The 16,022-nt window shown below is 44.1% G+C and overlaps 1 protein-coding gene across 2 annotated transcripts in view; it reads left to right on the plus strand.

The window, feature by feature from the left end:
- Nucleotides 1-14,729, plus strand: part of CMIP (c-Maf inducing protein) — a 130,653-nt gene extending 115,924 nt beyond the window's left edge. For both annotated transcript variants that reach the window (XM_053987198.1, XM_053987199.1), the window contains exons 14-21: nucleotides 1,022-1,129; nucleotides 3,631-3,747; nucleotides 5,182-5,322; nucleotides 6,225-6,272; nucleotides 7,037-7,183; nucleotides 8,640-8,745; nucleotides 9,843-9,913; nucleotides 12,767-14,729. In XM_053987198.1, the coding sequence (XP_053843173.1) occupies nucleotides 1,022-1,129; nucleotides 3,631-3,747; nucleotides 5,182-5,322; nucleotides 6,225-6,272; nucleotides 7,037-7,183; nucleotides 8,640-8,745; nucleotides 9,843-9,913; nucleotides 12,767-12,820 (792 nt within the window). In that variant the 3' untranslated portion in view covers nucleotides 12,821-14,729. The remainder of the gene's footprint in view (nucleotides 1-1,021; nucleotides 1,130-3,630; nucleotides 3,748-5,181; nucleotides 5,323-6,224; nucleotides 6,273-7,036; nucleotides 7,184-8,639; nucleotides 8,746-9,842; nucleotides 9,914-12,766) is intronic.
- The last annotated feature ends 1,293 nt before the right edge of the window (nucleotides 14,730-16,022 follow it).

Raw genomic sequence — 16,022 nt, forward strand, 5'->3', positions numbered from 1 at the left:
CTCGTGGTGCCTGCTGCCTCGGAGCTGCACTCAGAGCCTGCTCAGCATCACCAGCTTTGGCTGAGTCACAGGGAACCTCTCACCCACAGTGATTCTTGCTTTTGGCATAAAGGCAAGAAAGCTCCCTCAAACTGTGGGTGAAGCTGTATCATCACTGCCCAGAACTCCTCATTCTCATGGGTTTAGATCTTGTGAGCAGCAGTTACCCGTGTCAGAAGAGACTTTCTTGTCCTAGAATGGCACCAGGATTTCATCTGTCCCTAGAGTTCTGTGCCCAAAGGAAAGAATTTACCACCCACACACACACACCTCAAAAATTGAAATGGAACATCTGTTTCTTCAAGTGAAGGAAAAAAAAGAAAAGGAAAAAATAAAGCTTAATTATGACTTCTCTATTAAATTGTGGGACTAAATATAGTCATCTCTACAGTGGGCCAAATTTAGACTAATGGTTGCTCACTGGTGCCAGTTTTCCAGTGCAGCTTCCGTGTTATGTATCCCTGTTGAGTTTTCCCTGTGGATTTCCTTCACCCTGACTCTGGTCAAATATTATTAGAGCAGGAGTTATAAGAATTGTTAATGATTGGAATGAGCAAGCCATCAGCCAGCACATTTGGTATGCAGATCACATCAGATGTATAGACACACATGCTGGGAGGACAGGGGGAAAATGACAGAAGCTGAGAAATTTGTGGGGTTCTTTTGTTTGTTTTTTGATGGTGTTTTTTTTCTTTTTTTTCCAAGTGAAAGGAGCTGCTCTAGATTAGAGCCATTTCATGTTGGATTTGTGTAAAGGGAATGAAAAGGGTCATGCAGTAAAGGCTGAAGCAGCTTCCCTCTTGGTTATACTGAAAAAATGGATTCTGGGAGTGGAGACTGGTCTGCAGCTCTGTAGATTGGAATATTAACCATGAGATTTGCAGCAGTCCCTGGTTTTGCAGTTACTTTTGGCCCAGTGTGGGAGATGCTGGTGGTTATTGGCAGGAACTGTAACCTTCCCAATGTGTTCACTTCTTGGCAGGTCCACTCGTGTTTGCTGAGTGTGAGGGCTGGCAAAGACGGCTGGTTCCAGCTCTACAGCCCTGGGGGAGTGGCCTGTGACGATGATGGAGAGCTCTTTGCCAGTATGGTAGGTGTCTGCAGTAATGTGAGTTTAGAAATTCTGCAATTAGTAACTAATGCCTGGTGGTCAGTTACTTGTCTTTGTCAAAAAATTACCAAAATCACGATTTTGTTAACCATGAGTGTTCACCAGAAAATCCAGAACTTTCTGCCACCAAATCCATCGACCTCCCTTGCGGTCACAGTTTGGTTAGCACATTACTGTTCTCTTTTTGAACCTTGGTGTGTTTTCTCACTGGTAGTGTAATACACAAACCAAGCTTGTGTGTATGTATGTATTTCTGTATTTATAAATATCTGTCTTTGTCTGTCTGTATAAAAAACTCTCTCAGGGAACATGGAAAACTGGGAGACAGATTCTTCTGTACATCCACACCTATAGTTTACATTTATAGGCTACCCTGGAATTTAAAACCAACAGATACATTTGTTTAATCAAGGGATGGATGGATAGATATAAAAGGTGTTATCAGTGTCTCTGCCCAATTACATTGTTGTGAAGAGGTGTAATTAGAAACCAGCATTCCATTTTCAGCAGTTTCTTTTGTAACTCTGAGAAGGGCTAGACAGAAAATAACAGGTTTTAATCAGTGATGAGATTTAAGCACTGTCTTCCTGTGCAACCTGGGTCAAGTCACGTAGGTCTCTCGCTGTATTAATTCTCCACAAACCAAGTAAGGTGGAAATTATATTACTGCCTTTCCCTGGTAAGGGGGAAAACATCTGTTGAAGTTGGCTTTGGGTACATGGTGAAGTGACTCTCTATGCTTTGTGCATCTCCCACATGCTGAACATTTTGGGATGAAAAGAACATCAATGTCTGTCTATACCCTTAAATTCAGACAATCAGTTACCTCTGAAACTGATAATGGAAGAAGAGTGTTTACAAAAGGTTTCACCCCTCTTCACTGATCATCTGTCTTTTATCTTTGAAAAGAAAATTTCTTCAGAACTGTATCATTTCTCCTGAGAGCCTTCAGGATATTTATGAGCATCAGGAGATGGCGTGCATGAGAAAGCACAATGCTAACACACATTAATATGCAGTAATCTGTGCCCTTTGCAAGGATGTTGATAAATACTTAAAGAGCTCTAACGACTAACCATAAAGTTGGAAAAACACCCTGTTCTGAGATGCACCTAATGTTACTTTACTGTCAGTGTCAGTATTTTCCATTGCTCAAGAAAACCTCTAAAAAAACTTAATGAAAACTGCATGAAATTAAATCTCTTTTGGCCTGGAGGTTCACATTTTTAAAGGCCACCTAAGCTGATGGATGCTTAAGGAATAAAAGATTTTCTGTTTTTCTAAAGAGCTTGCTGATAATGAAGCCATGATTCACAGAATTGACCTGATCATGGCATGGTTGTGATACTTTAGCAGTATTGAACAAAGTGCAGGCAATGCCATGAGCCAGGGGTGCTCATGGGGGGCATGAGCCCATGGGGGCAGAATGTATTTACAAGGTTATTATAGGGTAGTGCTGTTGTTGAGTCCACATAATGGAGCTCTTCTGCCTAGGCTGTTGGAAAATGCAAATTCTCACGTAGTGCTCTGCAGCAAATGGTGAATCAGCCATCTGGGTTATGAAATAAGACTTTCTTCTATGAACCCAGACTTCCTGCATTTAATCTCTAAGGCTTCTACGTTGGAAATAATATGACCAACTTATTTTCTGAGAAGAGACATATTTGATTTGTACAAGTGGCTTTGCATTCCTGCCATAGGCATTACTATGTGATATCAGATGGTGCTTTCTGGAGCTTTCATAGAGTCTGCACAACAGTTTTGTCAGCTCAAGGACTCGAAGGAGTGTCACTCAGGGCATGTTCTCAGCAGTTCTTTCCTTTCAGGGAAAACTGAGCAAAAGAGAAAGCAGGATAGTGGTCCAAGAGCATGAAAACCCATGAAGTCATGTCTGAGTTAGTGCTCAGGACTGTCAGATTTTCTTAAAGCAGTCCTTCCTTCCTTCCTTCCTCAGTCATGTCCTGTCTGTTCTTCCTGAACAGGTGATTTTGTCTGTCACCACCCCTTATCCAAGGCCAGCAGATTGCCAGCAGCACTGCCTTTTACCTAGACACCCGGCCCACGCAGCCCCTGCTCCCCAGCTGGCACTTCCAGAGAAACCCAAGCGCAAACAGATGCGACAGCAAAATCCCCGGTGGTTCCCCCGGGGCTGGGTTCATCAGGTTACTGGGAATGGGGGCAATTGCACAGCTGCTCTGATGCTTTCTGGGGAGCCTCTATCAGGCTGTCAGCTGGGCTCCTTTATGGAGTAAAACTTCCCACTCCCTCAGATCTTGCTGGGCATCACCTTCTTTGAAAAGTCACTTCCATTCAGCAGCAAAGCTGTTGAGACACTGCAGCCCTAATTGTAAAGAGAGCCTTCATTCCTTTAGGTTAATTGCAAATATTTATCACTTTTTGACTGCTTAACAATATCCCTTCCAGAGGTATATGTGTTTCTTAAGCCTACACCCCTAATTTTACCTCTGTTTCTTGAATAGGTTCATATTTTAATGGGATCCTGCTATAAAACAAAGAAATTCCTGCTTTCGCTGGCTGAAAATAAATTGGGACCTTGCATGCTGCTGGCTTTGAGGGGTAACCAGACAATGGTAGAGGTAAGCCCTAAAAACATGTGGTTGTAGAGGTTTATGGGCAGTGTTGAGGTTCACACTGCCTTTCCCAGAACTGGCTCTAGCAGGGGTCAGGTTTGTGCTGTGTTAAACACCAGCAGTGGGTGGTTGTGTTTCTCTGAACTAAGGAGAACAGAATATTGTTGTTCTGTAGATAGGAGGGTGAATGAAATGAAAGGTGGGTGCATGAATTTTTGGACAAAGAGGTTGTTTGCTGTAATGCAGCTGGAGAAGTTAGGATGGGAAATAAATGGCCGTGGTGGTAGGCTGTGGTGAGAGATCACAATTCACAACCACAAGGCTTTTCCATGATGAAATGCCTGATTCTTGTCTTGCCACCTGCAAAATGAGCAGTGCACAGGAAGTGCCTATATAAAACCTTATTTGCTTGCATTAATGCACATTTTTTATGCTTATGATTTGTTATTTTTGTTGTGCTAATAGTTTATACATATTTTTCTGGGTTTCTTAAGATAAAGTTCTTCATAAATGTCATTATCAGCAGAAAGAGGATGGATGAATAGATGGAAGGAGTTACAGTTTTTCATTGACTTAGATTTTTACATGCTAATTGAATCCAGTAAATAAAGGAGCATGCTGCATGCATTTGAATATAATGTTTCTGGATTCTTTTTTCTTCATTAAAAATAATTGAAATTGTGGAGGGAATAAAAGCTTTGCATTTTAATTGCAATGGCATGATACATAGCTGAAAAGGAAAGGCAGCATGGAGGGGCAGCTTGTGTCCTAAATCTGTGTGACCCACTGGAATCATCCCCTTGGGATCTGACTTGCTCCTGGCAGTCCCTTCCCCAGGGTGAGCTGGGTGTGTTCCCAGTGGGGTGAGGGATGTCCTGGCCCACAGCAGTGAGCTCCCAGCATCTTCTCTTGGAGCCTCTGTGCCCTTTACCCATCCTGCCTCGTGGGCTGGGTGCACCTCACACGTGTTCTGCTTGCACAGAAGCCCCAGCACTGAGGGATGGAAAATCTGGCCCTTGAGGAGCTGCTTGGCACTGCTGCTGCTGCTGTGCAATGTCCCAGCTCTGCCAATGCCCAGCCCAGCCCGTGGACCTGGAAATACTGGATCGATTGTACCTGTTCTGGAGAGGGCATGGAGCCATCTCCAGGTCTGATGCAAATAATTGCACCTCTCAGTCAGAAGGCGTGAGCACTAATGGGGGGGCAGGATACACAGGCTGGCTTTTGGAGATTACACTTCATTCTTTACAAATAAAAATTAATTTCATGTGATGGAAGTGGCATAAATATTGCTATTATATCCTCTAATCTAACCTCCTTATTGCATGCTCTAAAAACTTACCCAGGAATTTAAACTACCGTGCCCAGTGTAATTAGGATATTTGAAAGAAATGGAATGAAAACCCTGCACTGACCACTCTCCTTTTGTTCTGCTGCTAGATTTTGTGTTTGATGCTGGAATACAACATCATTGACAATAACGACACCCAGCTCCAGATCATCTCCACCCTGGAAAGCACAGACGTGGGAAAGAGAATGTATGAACAGCTGTGTGAGAGGCAGAGGGAGTTAAAGGAGCTGGTATGTCACCCTGCACATATTGCCATAGCACGTTGGGCTCTGTGCTCTCCACAAATGGAGGTACAAAAGAAAGACAAGCAGGGTGTGAAATTCCCAGTTAACAACAGGATGGGAGCAGTCCTCAGAGGATTTTACTGTGAATATATATACTGTGTGATATTTACTGACGTGACTAATCCCATACTATGTTTATGAATGATATTCAATAACCTGCTTAGGATCTGTGTGAAGGAATAAAGGTGAAACCCTGCTGTCTCAAGATCTTACAAGTCAGCTTGTCAAATTCTGCCACCTTTTGACATATGAGTAGCAAATGGTTCTGGTGCTGGCCAGCATTTCTGAATGCTCTGGCATTCACAGCATTTCACTGAGATGGTCTTTAGGTCTAGTTCTCAGAACTAAAGCCTAAAGAAAAAGAGTCTTCCTGATTTTAAAGAGAGGACCTAGAGATTTAAAATGGACCTGCTCGCATTAGCACTTTTTCACCTAGGCAAATGTACCCACAAACTTCCTCTTCCCTCTTATATTTGTCTTTAACCCTTTCTCCCAGCATGAAAAGTAGATGCTTTTTTTGGAATCAAGCAAATGTTTTTATCAGCTGTGCCCCCCTTTGCTCACTTTGCCCAGCATTTTAAAGGTGTTTCCTTTAAAGTGAAAGTAGCCAAAGGCTGGCAGGCTGAAGCAGACAAATGGCATGAAGACCCACTTAGCTGTGGTTAGTGGGTGTCCCCTGGGCAGCAGCAGGCACACTCAGGGCAGGGGAAGCAGGGATGAGGTGGAAGGGCTGGCAGGAAGCTTCGAAATGGGAGCAGGGTTAGCGCTAGTGAGGAGCTTGCTGTACTTCAGTGAGTCTGAAATGTAGAATGGCAGCTTGTTTGACCAAAATGTCTTCTCTTTTACAGCAAAGAAAAGGTGGCCCCACAAGGTTAACACTGCCATCCAAGTCCACAGTAAGTTAATCAATGTCAATAGAAAAACACCTTTGTCTTTCCATATTTAAATACTTGATTTATGTTTGCTATGTGGCACAGTGGTTTTGGGCAGTTGAGTGGGGAGCCATTCCACCTGCTCTGTCAACACAACTGGAGTTTACACAACTAAAGGCACAATTCTGCTTTTGGGTCTGTGCAGCAGTTTCCAACACCAGAAGCAGGCTGTCACATTTAGAGTGCTGCTCAGATTTGGAATGCTCAGAATCTGCTCTGGGGACAGAGTTTTGCATTACAAAGGCAAACTTCACAATGTCCAGTTCTGGATTTTAGTCATGGAAGTCTCAAAGAGACCCAGCACTATTGCATTTAAGCTTGCTGCAAACCCAGACTAACTTCACTGAGGCCAGGTAATGGTGCTGGGCACAGGTGGGTCCTGGACCTCGTGGTTAAATCTTCATGATGTTAAATCTTCATGATATTAAATCTTCATGATGTTCAGCATTTGCTTTGACACTGAAGCCTTTGTGTCTCATAAGGATACACACGCAAAGGACATTTTTGTCCTAATGTCTGGACAAATTTTTCCCAGGGTGTGTGAAGCAACACTGCCACAAGAGCCCAGCTGCTTGCCAAACAAACAGAAACTGCTCTGTGTGGTTCTCTGTTACTGTAAACAAGTGGAGCAGTTGTGCAACTCGCTCTGGTTACCAGTATCGGTGACACCACACACTTCCAGGCTGGGCATCCACAATCTCTCTTCCCAATCTCCTGTCTGCTTTCAGGATGCAGACCTGGCCCGCCTGCTAAGCTCGGGATCTTTTGGGAATCTGGAAAACCTCAGCCTGGCCTTTACCAATGTGACAAGTGCTTGTGCTGAGCACCTCATCAAACTGCCTTCGCTCAAGCAGCTGAACCTGTGGTCAACTCAGGTAAGTGCTCTGCAGCCTGAGACTCAGAGCAGGAGCCAGTGCTGACTAATTCCGAAATTCCACACTACGTCAGCATGAGAAGAGTGTGTGAAGAGGCTTGCTTAAATGACTTTGTCCTCCTGCTATTTTTATAGGGCCTTCCTGTGGTTTAGCTCATCTTGGCAGCTGATTCTTTTTTTCTCTTCGCCCCTTTTTTTTTCTCTGATTTTAAATTTTTGTTTAATTATAAAAGTGTTGCTACTATCTTGGGTTGAATGTTCCAGTTGGGCATGGTTGGTACTGTGTGCTGAGTAGACCCTGTGCTGCTGTTCATCTGGGAAATGCTTCTGCTTTCACCCAGTTAGGATGAAAAAATGGTGCTGTGCAGCTCATATGGTCAAGCAAAGCACAGTCTTCAGGCAGCGAATTGCTTGAAAGCTGATCAACCCAACAGCAACAAATAGAAACTCAGATAATGAATAAGTAGAAGGAAATTATAATGAGAATGCAATTATTTCGTAAGCAAAAAAAGACCCAAGTTAACTGAACAAATGATTCAGCTGTTGATTGAAGGAACTTCTAAAATTAAATTTTTTCTTCTATGTTTCCCTACTGGTTTTGCTCTCTGAGGTTCTCCACTGAATAGGTTTTCCCTATTTTCTGTTAGCACCTATTTATAGTGCTCACTGAAAATACAATTATTGTCAGTGCAACCACAGAAAGCAGCATTTTTTACCAAAACATCATGTAAATATTTTGTTTTGTTTTCCTAATTACTTTATATTCTAGAAATATCCTATTTTTTTTGTATGGGGAATATTAAGTAGAAACTAATTGCTTGCTTGTTTTAACTCTTTGTATGTCCTCCAGATTTGTCTTAACAATGTAACTTTTGCATCTGAGAATCTTTGATACTATTTTGTTCAAAATGAGCTTGCTTTTTGTGCAGGTTTTTTTTTTTTTTAATTAAAAAAGGGAAAAAAATGGGTTTAGATTCCATTTTATTTTGCTATATCCTGGTTTCCATTAATCTAGAATTTAGAAACAGCAGAAACCAAGGGGGTCAATAGAACAATTACCAATCAATAGTGCATTGTTCTTGAGACCAAAATAGCTAATTAATACCACTTGCACTGTGCTTTTTTTGTGTGATGTGGTTGGGAACTGTCTGAGGCTGCCATAACCATCGTGTATAGCCTGGGTGGGAGCCCACTCGTACAAAGTCCAGGCTTCAAAGGCACCAGTCTAATTAAGTGATGGCCTGTGGTTAAGTGCACACAAGTCACTTAATTCCTCTGTTCCCTGCCTGCGAGACAGAGATAAAACTCTTCGCTTTCTCTGCTGTCATTGGCCATGGCGGTGAGCGATGGAGGGCTCGGTCAAACCCCATTTCCACGGCCCTGTTTGCACTGAGGTTCTTGCACGAGGTGCGGGTGCCTCAGCCTGTGTGTGACCCAGCTCTGCTTGTGCCCCACAGTTCGGCGACGCGGGGCTGCGGCTCCTGTCCGAGCACCTCACCATGCTGCAAGTGCTCAACCTGTGCGAGACCCCGGTCACGGACGCCGGGCTGCTGGCACTGAGCTGTGAGTGACAGACGGGGGCTGTGTGGGACACCTGGGTGGGTTCTGAGGAGTTTGTGTGGGTTCAGGCAGGAGGTGGATCTCTCAGTGCTACAGCGCTGCTTCTGCAGGGGTTTAGGACAGGCGGTGGCTGGGTTTGGGTTTGGGTTTAATCTTCCATCCTCCCTGCCCAGTCCTGCAGCTGTCCAGCTGTGGGATGGTGACCTGAGCCCGATGGCACTGGGTTGCCTCCTGTGGGCTTTGTCCTCCTGAGCCATACACTAAATCTTGCCTCTGGCTTCACTGATAGCACCTGTCCCCATCTCACGTGGTAACCTGTTGCCCAGGGACTTCCCAGATTTATTCCTGTGGGTATCCCCTCTGGGTGGGACCTGCCTTTGTTGTACAGGAGGGGAAGATTGCAAAGCCATCTGGCAGCTTCTCAGTCAGTTCAGCAGCTGTGTGCAGCAGGTTCCATACTCCTTCTGGCATTTTTTGTTCGTTTTTGGAGAGGTGAAACTCCCCCTGTTCTTGGTTTAAACAAGACAGGGCAGAGTCCAGGATTCCCTGAGCACTGAGAGCTGCTTGACAGTGCTGGAGTGAAACTCCCTCCTGCACCCAGCAGTGCATTACAAACCTCACTGTTGGGTTTGGAGGGCTACTTTAATAGGCTTGATCCTACGCAGACGTGCCAGACAGGCCAGTAGTTATGGCTCATCTTAGGAAACTATTCTGCTAAGTACTGGAGCCTAAAATGGGAATGGGGGAGGAGAGGGAGGACTGCCAGATCAGCACGGCCCCTGCGAGCACCAGGCAGAGCACTGAGAACGGGCACTGTTCAGAATAATGTGCAGGAAACCGATTATGAGAAGTTGACTGAACTCCTTTGAAGTCAGCAGTCTTAAGCATATGCTTAATGGCCCTTCCTAAATAGGGACTTTTTCCTGGATGAGGGCCCAAACAGCTGTTTATCCATTTGTATTTCTATATTTTATGCTATTCAGCTTTTTCCTGGGAGTGCTGCACATAGGCATGTCTTGTTTATGCTTTGGCCTACTGCAAGCATGATATTTTAAGAAAATGCAGCATGATCATAAATATCTGTGTGTTTTCTCTTTCAGCCATGAAGAGCCTGTGTAGTTTAAATATGAACAGCACCAAACTTTCAGCAGATACCTACGAAGATCTCAAGGTATTTGTGAATTGCATCCTCTAAAGATGAGAAGTATCTGTAGAAAGAACATGGTGGTGATGCCTAGGGCAGGGAGAACTGACCCTGTGGAGTGGGTAGCATGAAAGTTATCTGAAAAGGGTGAAGTGGATTATTTTGTAGATATAATGACTGAAAGCAGCATTGTGAGGTTGCTGGCTTCAATGGATTCAGGAAGCGTTTAATATACTGAATGGAGAAGTATAAGATAGCATCAGCTGCTCAGTCTTTTTGCCTGAGCTATCAACAGTAAAAGCTTTATCAGTAAAAGTTTCATAAATTGATTGTTTCTGAGACAGGTACAATCTAGTGCACATCATATCCTGTACTATTAACAGGACCAAAAGTAACTTGAGTGAAGCATATTGTGAAACTTTGATCTGGAAAGCAAATGGAGAACTGAAAGCATCAAGGAAGATGCAAATTTATCTTGACACCTCTAGGACTGGAATTAGGCTCTGAGCAGAAACATCTGCATAGATGCTCAGTTCTGAAATTTGACATGCAATGTCTGGTTTTACTCTGAGTTTATAACCACTTAGGCAAAATGGTGTCAAGAACCAGGATGTAGTGCCAGGTGGTTTCAAAGCTTGCCTGAGATGTGTTGGCTTTCATGACTTCACGTGGACTTTGCCTTCATTCTGGTGGTTTGTGAGCCGCATCTCCCAATATCTTACCTTAGACACCCAAGGACTCAAGATGAAACTTGACATTTGCTTGTCTTGGATGTTGAAACAGATTGGGCCACGTTTACTTAAAAGGTCACAACCTTGGGTTGAGTTTGGAACTTGAAGCAAGTCCTGTAACTGCTCTGCTTTCAAAATTGTCTGCAAACATCTATCTTTGGTTGTGACTGTGGAGCCAGGGCTCCCCCAGGGACTCAGCTGCAATGCTGCTTGCATGGAGTTTTCAAGATCAAGTTTTAAAAACTTGTGTCACAATTGTATATGCAAAGAAGTCCTTGGAGTTAACAGCTGGCTTGCAGATGGGTTCACACAATGGAGCTTGTATCAGGCCCCAGGCATTTACAGACAATCAAGGTCAATACTGTGTTTGGCCCAGGGCTCTGAAATCACATCTATTGAAAGGCTCCCCTGGTCCCACCCCTGCTTCTGAGTCCCTTTGCCACTCCTTACTGAAACTCACATTTTCCTAACTGGTTCCCTCTGCACTGGTATGGCATTAATAGTCCTTAGCAGCCACAAAAGAAAGTGACTTGCCAGGGCAAACAGCAAAACTGCCTGTGAGCAAAGTCCTGATGATTGCAGAGAATTCAAAAAGCTGAGAAAACAGGCAGGCATCACTTTTTCCCCTTTCACCTCTTCCATTGAGTTTTATCTTGGTGGCCATTATTTTAGGACTCTGTGTGTGTTCAAAGGTAGCAGTTTCTCTCCCTGGGGCACATGGCTGTAGGTTTGTTAAGAACAGCTCAGACTTCAAAGAACATATTTTTGATACAAATCTTTCCTTCTTCTCACATTGGTCTGCAAGAGCATTTGGGGCACAAGCCAATGATGACATTTCCTCTCAGCTCCATCCCCCACCCCACTAAACACGCTTGCACACACACAGACACCCACATATGTACCAGGCAGGCTGAACCAGACAATAAATAAACACCCACTACTGAAGTCATTATTGCCTAACTGAAAAATTATTTGCTGGCAGTGTCTGTAGGATTATGAATAGCTCTTATCAAAATATGCGCGCACATAAATCAAGGAGTGAGGTAATAATGACTCCTAGAAACTTCCAAGTCCTCAATTATGCCCTGGCCTAATTAAACGTGTTTATTTGTTTTGAGAGAATTAGCCGTGCAATTATGGTCAGAGAGCGTGGCAAGGGGGATCGACGAGTAGGAACAGCCCAAACAGCCGGTCCCCGTCTGCCTCGTGCCGGGTGATCCAGGAATGATATGGCCAAAAGCAGCGGAGTTGTGGAAGGGAGACCACAAAGACACCAAAAGTTGCTAATGCTCCACGAGTTTTTTTAGTACATGAAGGGGAAAATGAGCAATGTGGAGGCTGAAGGAGGAATGTCTCTCTGCTGCAGTTTGAGTCCACTGCCTTCATGGCGAAAGTTGGACAGGCATGTTTTGCTAAGCATTTGCATAAAAAATGAAGATCAGGGTCTGATCTGGACCTGGGGGCTGGTGCATGGGTTTTAGAGCAGGTGGGACTTAGTTCCATGTGTCTGTGAGGGCTCAGCATCATGTTCCTTTGCCACAGCCACCTGCTGCAGCTCACTGCTGAGCTCAGCACTGGGCCAGGGTGTCACGCCTCTTCCTGCAGTTGGTGGTTCACAGATCAATCCTCCCAGTTTGCTGGGAGGTGCTCTGTCTCTCTCCGTAGCCCTCCTCCAGATTTGGATACAACCTCTGAATTGAGTAAGTCCAGGGATTGTTTCCACACAGGAGCTCCCAGGCCAGAAAGCTGTGTCTGCCCTTTACCTCTCCTGGGCTGCCTGTCATCCTCACCACCAGTGGGGCTCTGTGCTTTCCTAGCCAAGGGGAGGTGCTTTCATCCTCTTTTGGGAGCCCACATTCAAAATACAAGTACAATATTCAGAGCTGCACAGGTCCCAGGCTTGCTGTCACACAAAAAGTCACAGGATACAAGGTTTTTCACAAGCATCAACACCAACAGCAGTGGGGCAAGGTGCTCTCCTTCCCCAGGAAGTTCTTTCCACCCCTCCCTTCTCTATTCCTCCTCCTGATTGGGATACCACTGCTCTGTTGGATAAGTACAGGGAATGACCCTACACAAGAGATTTGACAGGAACTTTTTACCTGAGCCCTGAGCACGTTGTTAATTCTGACCTTTCCTCTCCTCACAGGCTAAACTCCCCAACCTAAAGGAGGTGGACGTCCGCTACACCGAAGCCTGGTGAACTCTCCCTGCCTCCAACTCTTCTCTTTTGCTTCTTGTGAGAAGGAAAAGATTTTTAAAACAGACAGATTGAAACAAACCAGAAAATAACTTTTGGCCAATTCCTGTAGAGCAGTGAGTCTGGGGACTTGGTGGCAGGAGTTGTGGTTGTGGGGTAGCAGAGTGGAGTTGTGTGTGTTGGGAGGATGGGGCAAGCCTGGACCCCATTGGATTCTTTCAGCTTTGTGATTTCAGAATCAACATAATTTAAATTGAAAAGAAAGGAAACAAACAAAAAAAGGACTTTGTAGCAGCAAGAGGATTATAAAGAGGAAAAAAACACCTTTGTGGATTTTATTTGCCTTTGTGTTTTATGCCGTGTGGAGAAAAAAAAATATATTCCTTTGTCCTTACTTAACTGGGTTTCCTTGGCTGGCACTCAGCCAGCCAGAACTCCTGTTTCACCAGTTTTGCTCCAGAAAATCAAACTTCAAAAATCTCAAGAGAAGAAAACCAAAACAAATATGATTTTCACCTCCCTCCATGTCCTTGCAGTTGTTATGCAAAGTAATTTTGTTGTACATAAGATTTACATAATGCACCTATTTAAGAAAATGGTTCACAAATAACAGGTCTGGGACCTGTCTTTTATTTATGAATTGTAATTCTTTTACCCTTTTTTTGCGTATAGTACTGTATAAACTAGTTTGCTGTCTTGTTGTTATTATTATTTTTTTTTTAAGGAAATGTCCTCCTTGAAGAATTGCCTTTTAGTAATGCAAACTGTATTATACTCCCTCTTTGTCAACATTCATCGCGTTGTCTTTTTGATTTCAAAATGCCTCAAATGTTATCAAATAGGAAGGAAAATCTTTATCAAGGGGGGCATGGTTGTTGGGGAAGGGGGTGCAGGGATTAATAAAAGTCACAATTCCTTCCAAAGTCTGAAAACTTTCTTTAGTCTTTTAAGCCATGTCAGGTTTAAACACGGGAGATGGGGACAAGACATTTATTTTGCCAATGGCGTGTTTGCAAACTGTAGATTTTACAAATTGCCTCCGTTGTTTTCTGTTTACGTCCGATATTTCAAAAAGAGAAAAAAAAGCTCTCCCTCCACTTTGTGCATCAGCTTTTTCTGTTTTTTTTCTTTTTCCCCCCTCCCCTCCTTCTCTCCCCTGTCCTGTGCCCCCCGTCCCTACCCTGTTCTGTGCACGCATTGTTCTGCATGTTCCTCTGGGGAGACTGAGGAAATCGCGGTGTTGCTGATCCGATAGCTCTGACCTGTCTGTAAATGTGACTGCTACATTTTTCAAATTCCACAGTTGCTTAGAAGATGATTTTTTAAAAATTGTGGTTTCTTTTATAACTATGCTGTTGACTTTTTTTTTTTCATAATGAGCCTTCATTGTACAGAGCTGCTTATTTAAAAAAAATCAGACAAAAAACAAAAAAGTTTTTTCCTCTGTTTAACACTTTTATTTTATTCTTCAGCACCTCAAGGTTTCACATACAGCCAATGTAATTTTTTATATAAATATATATATATATTTAATCTTATTCAATGGAAAGCCAAGCTTTTTTTTTCAGGTTTTTTTTTTTTTTTTTTTTTAAAGTTTGTTGCTGTGTAGACAACCCCATCCCAAATGATGTTGTTTTTCTTTTTTTCTTTTTTTTTTTTAATAATGAAACAGAAATCGAGTCTTAACTCATGTAGTGTGTCAGGTTTTTTTCCCCCCCTTCAAATCCCACACTGTATGAAGATGCAGTATGGGAAGGAAGAAGACGAAGAAAAAAAAAAAGAAAAAAATATGCCAACATTTTCCTTAGCACTGTTGCTTTTACCAATGGTTTACTACTACTGTTCTGTAGCTGTGTACAAAGAGATGTGAAATAATTTCAGGCAAAAATAAACTGTAAGTGAATATCTTTTAGCTGCGTGCTTTGTGTTTTCTTTGAAGGAGCCTTTGTGTGGCCGGTGATGTGGGGATGCTGTGGGAGGTGCAGGCTCCAGAGCAGGGGACCAGCAGGCAGCCAGGGTGTTTGCCCCCACTCCCCAGACTCGAGGAACCACCATGGAGAAGGGAGGAGAAGGAGGAGGACAGCTGAGCTCTGTGTGTCCTGTTCTTGCATCGCTCCCCAAGCCTGTTTTGTGCACTGTCCCCAGTCCTTGAAAGGCTAAAGGAGTCCTTGCAGTGGCCATCAGAAGAGGGTTTCTTGCACTGGTTGCCTGATGTAGGCAATGAGGGAAGCACTGGGGCATCTCCAGGCTCAAGAAGGGTTTCTGTACATTAAGGTGTATTTTAGGGCAGCCTCCAAAAGCAGGGATGTGCTGTGTTTGTGTTCTGCTCTCCTGGATGAAGCCCTGCAGGGTGTGGGCTGGACGCCAGCAGGAGACCCAGCTGGAGCTCCAAGACTCTGCCTCCATTGTCTGCACAACTACTGAATTTCATCTTTCAAACAAATGGGTCCCACTTGAAACCAATTCCTGCAGGTGTTCTGAGAGCCACCTTTATCACCTGTGTTACCTGGCTCCTGTACTCTCACTTTTATCTGGATTTCTGTTCTGTTCCACAAAAGAGACTTCAGGACATGGAGAAACATGAGGGTTTATACTGTGCTTCCAGCCAAGCTAAGAAGTGCTCACAGGATGGCCCTTGATAAAGAGAATAACCTGCCTTTATTTTTTTTTCCTTCACTGAAATCACATAGCTGTAGCTGAGTCTGTTGGGCTTTTTGGGTGTTTCCCCATGAGCAATCACTACTGCATATGGGTTGTTCTGCCCTGGCAACAGCAAGGACTTCCAAAACCTTTCTGGACCCAGAAGAGCCAGAAATATTCCCGGGATGTTGCATGAGGGACTGAAAAATTGCCCAAGGAAGGAGAGCTTTAGACCTTGGTGAGATGAAGGCATATGTTGGATACAGCTTCTTTTCCTGCTGTGGACAGTGACATCTCCCTGAGCTCCCCGGGCTCTGCCTTTGGGGGAACTGGCAACAACGTTTGGGTTCCACAACCTCATCTGGATTATCAGCCCTGGGGGCAGCCACAGAGCTTTGCTGAGATGCTACGTGGTGACTTGGAGTGAGCAGGGAACGGGCGTGTGTGAGATCCCCCTTCAGCACCTGCCCTGGTCCTGCCTTCTGCTGCAGCCTCTGAGAAACTCCTCCTTCATGCTTCCTCCCTGCTCCTGACTCCTGAAACAGCAGAATCTCCCCCTGCTGTG

The sequence above is a fragment of the Vidua macroura genome, chromosome 11 (assembly GCF_024509145.1).
Source record: "Vidua macroura isolate BioBank_ID:100142 chromosome 11, ASM2450914v1, whole genome shotgun sequence".
Classification (NCBI taxonomy): domain Eukaryota; kingdom Metazoa; phylum Chordata; class Aves; order Passeriformes; family Viduidae; genus Vidua; species Vidua macroura.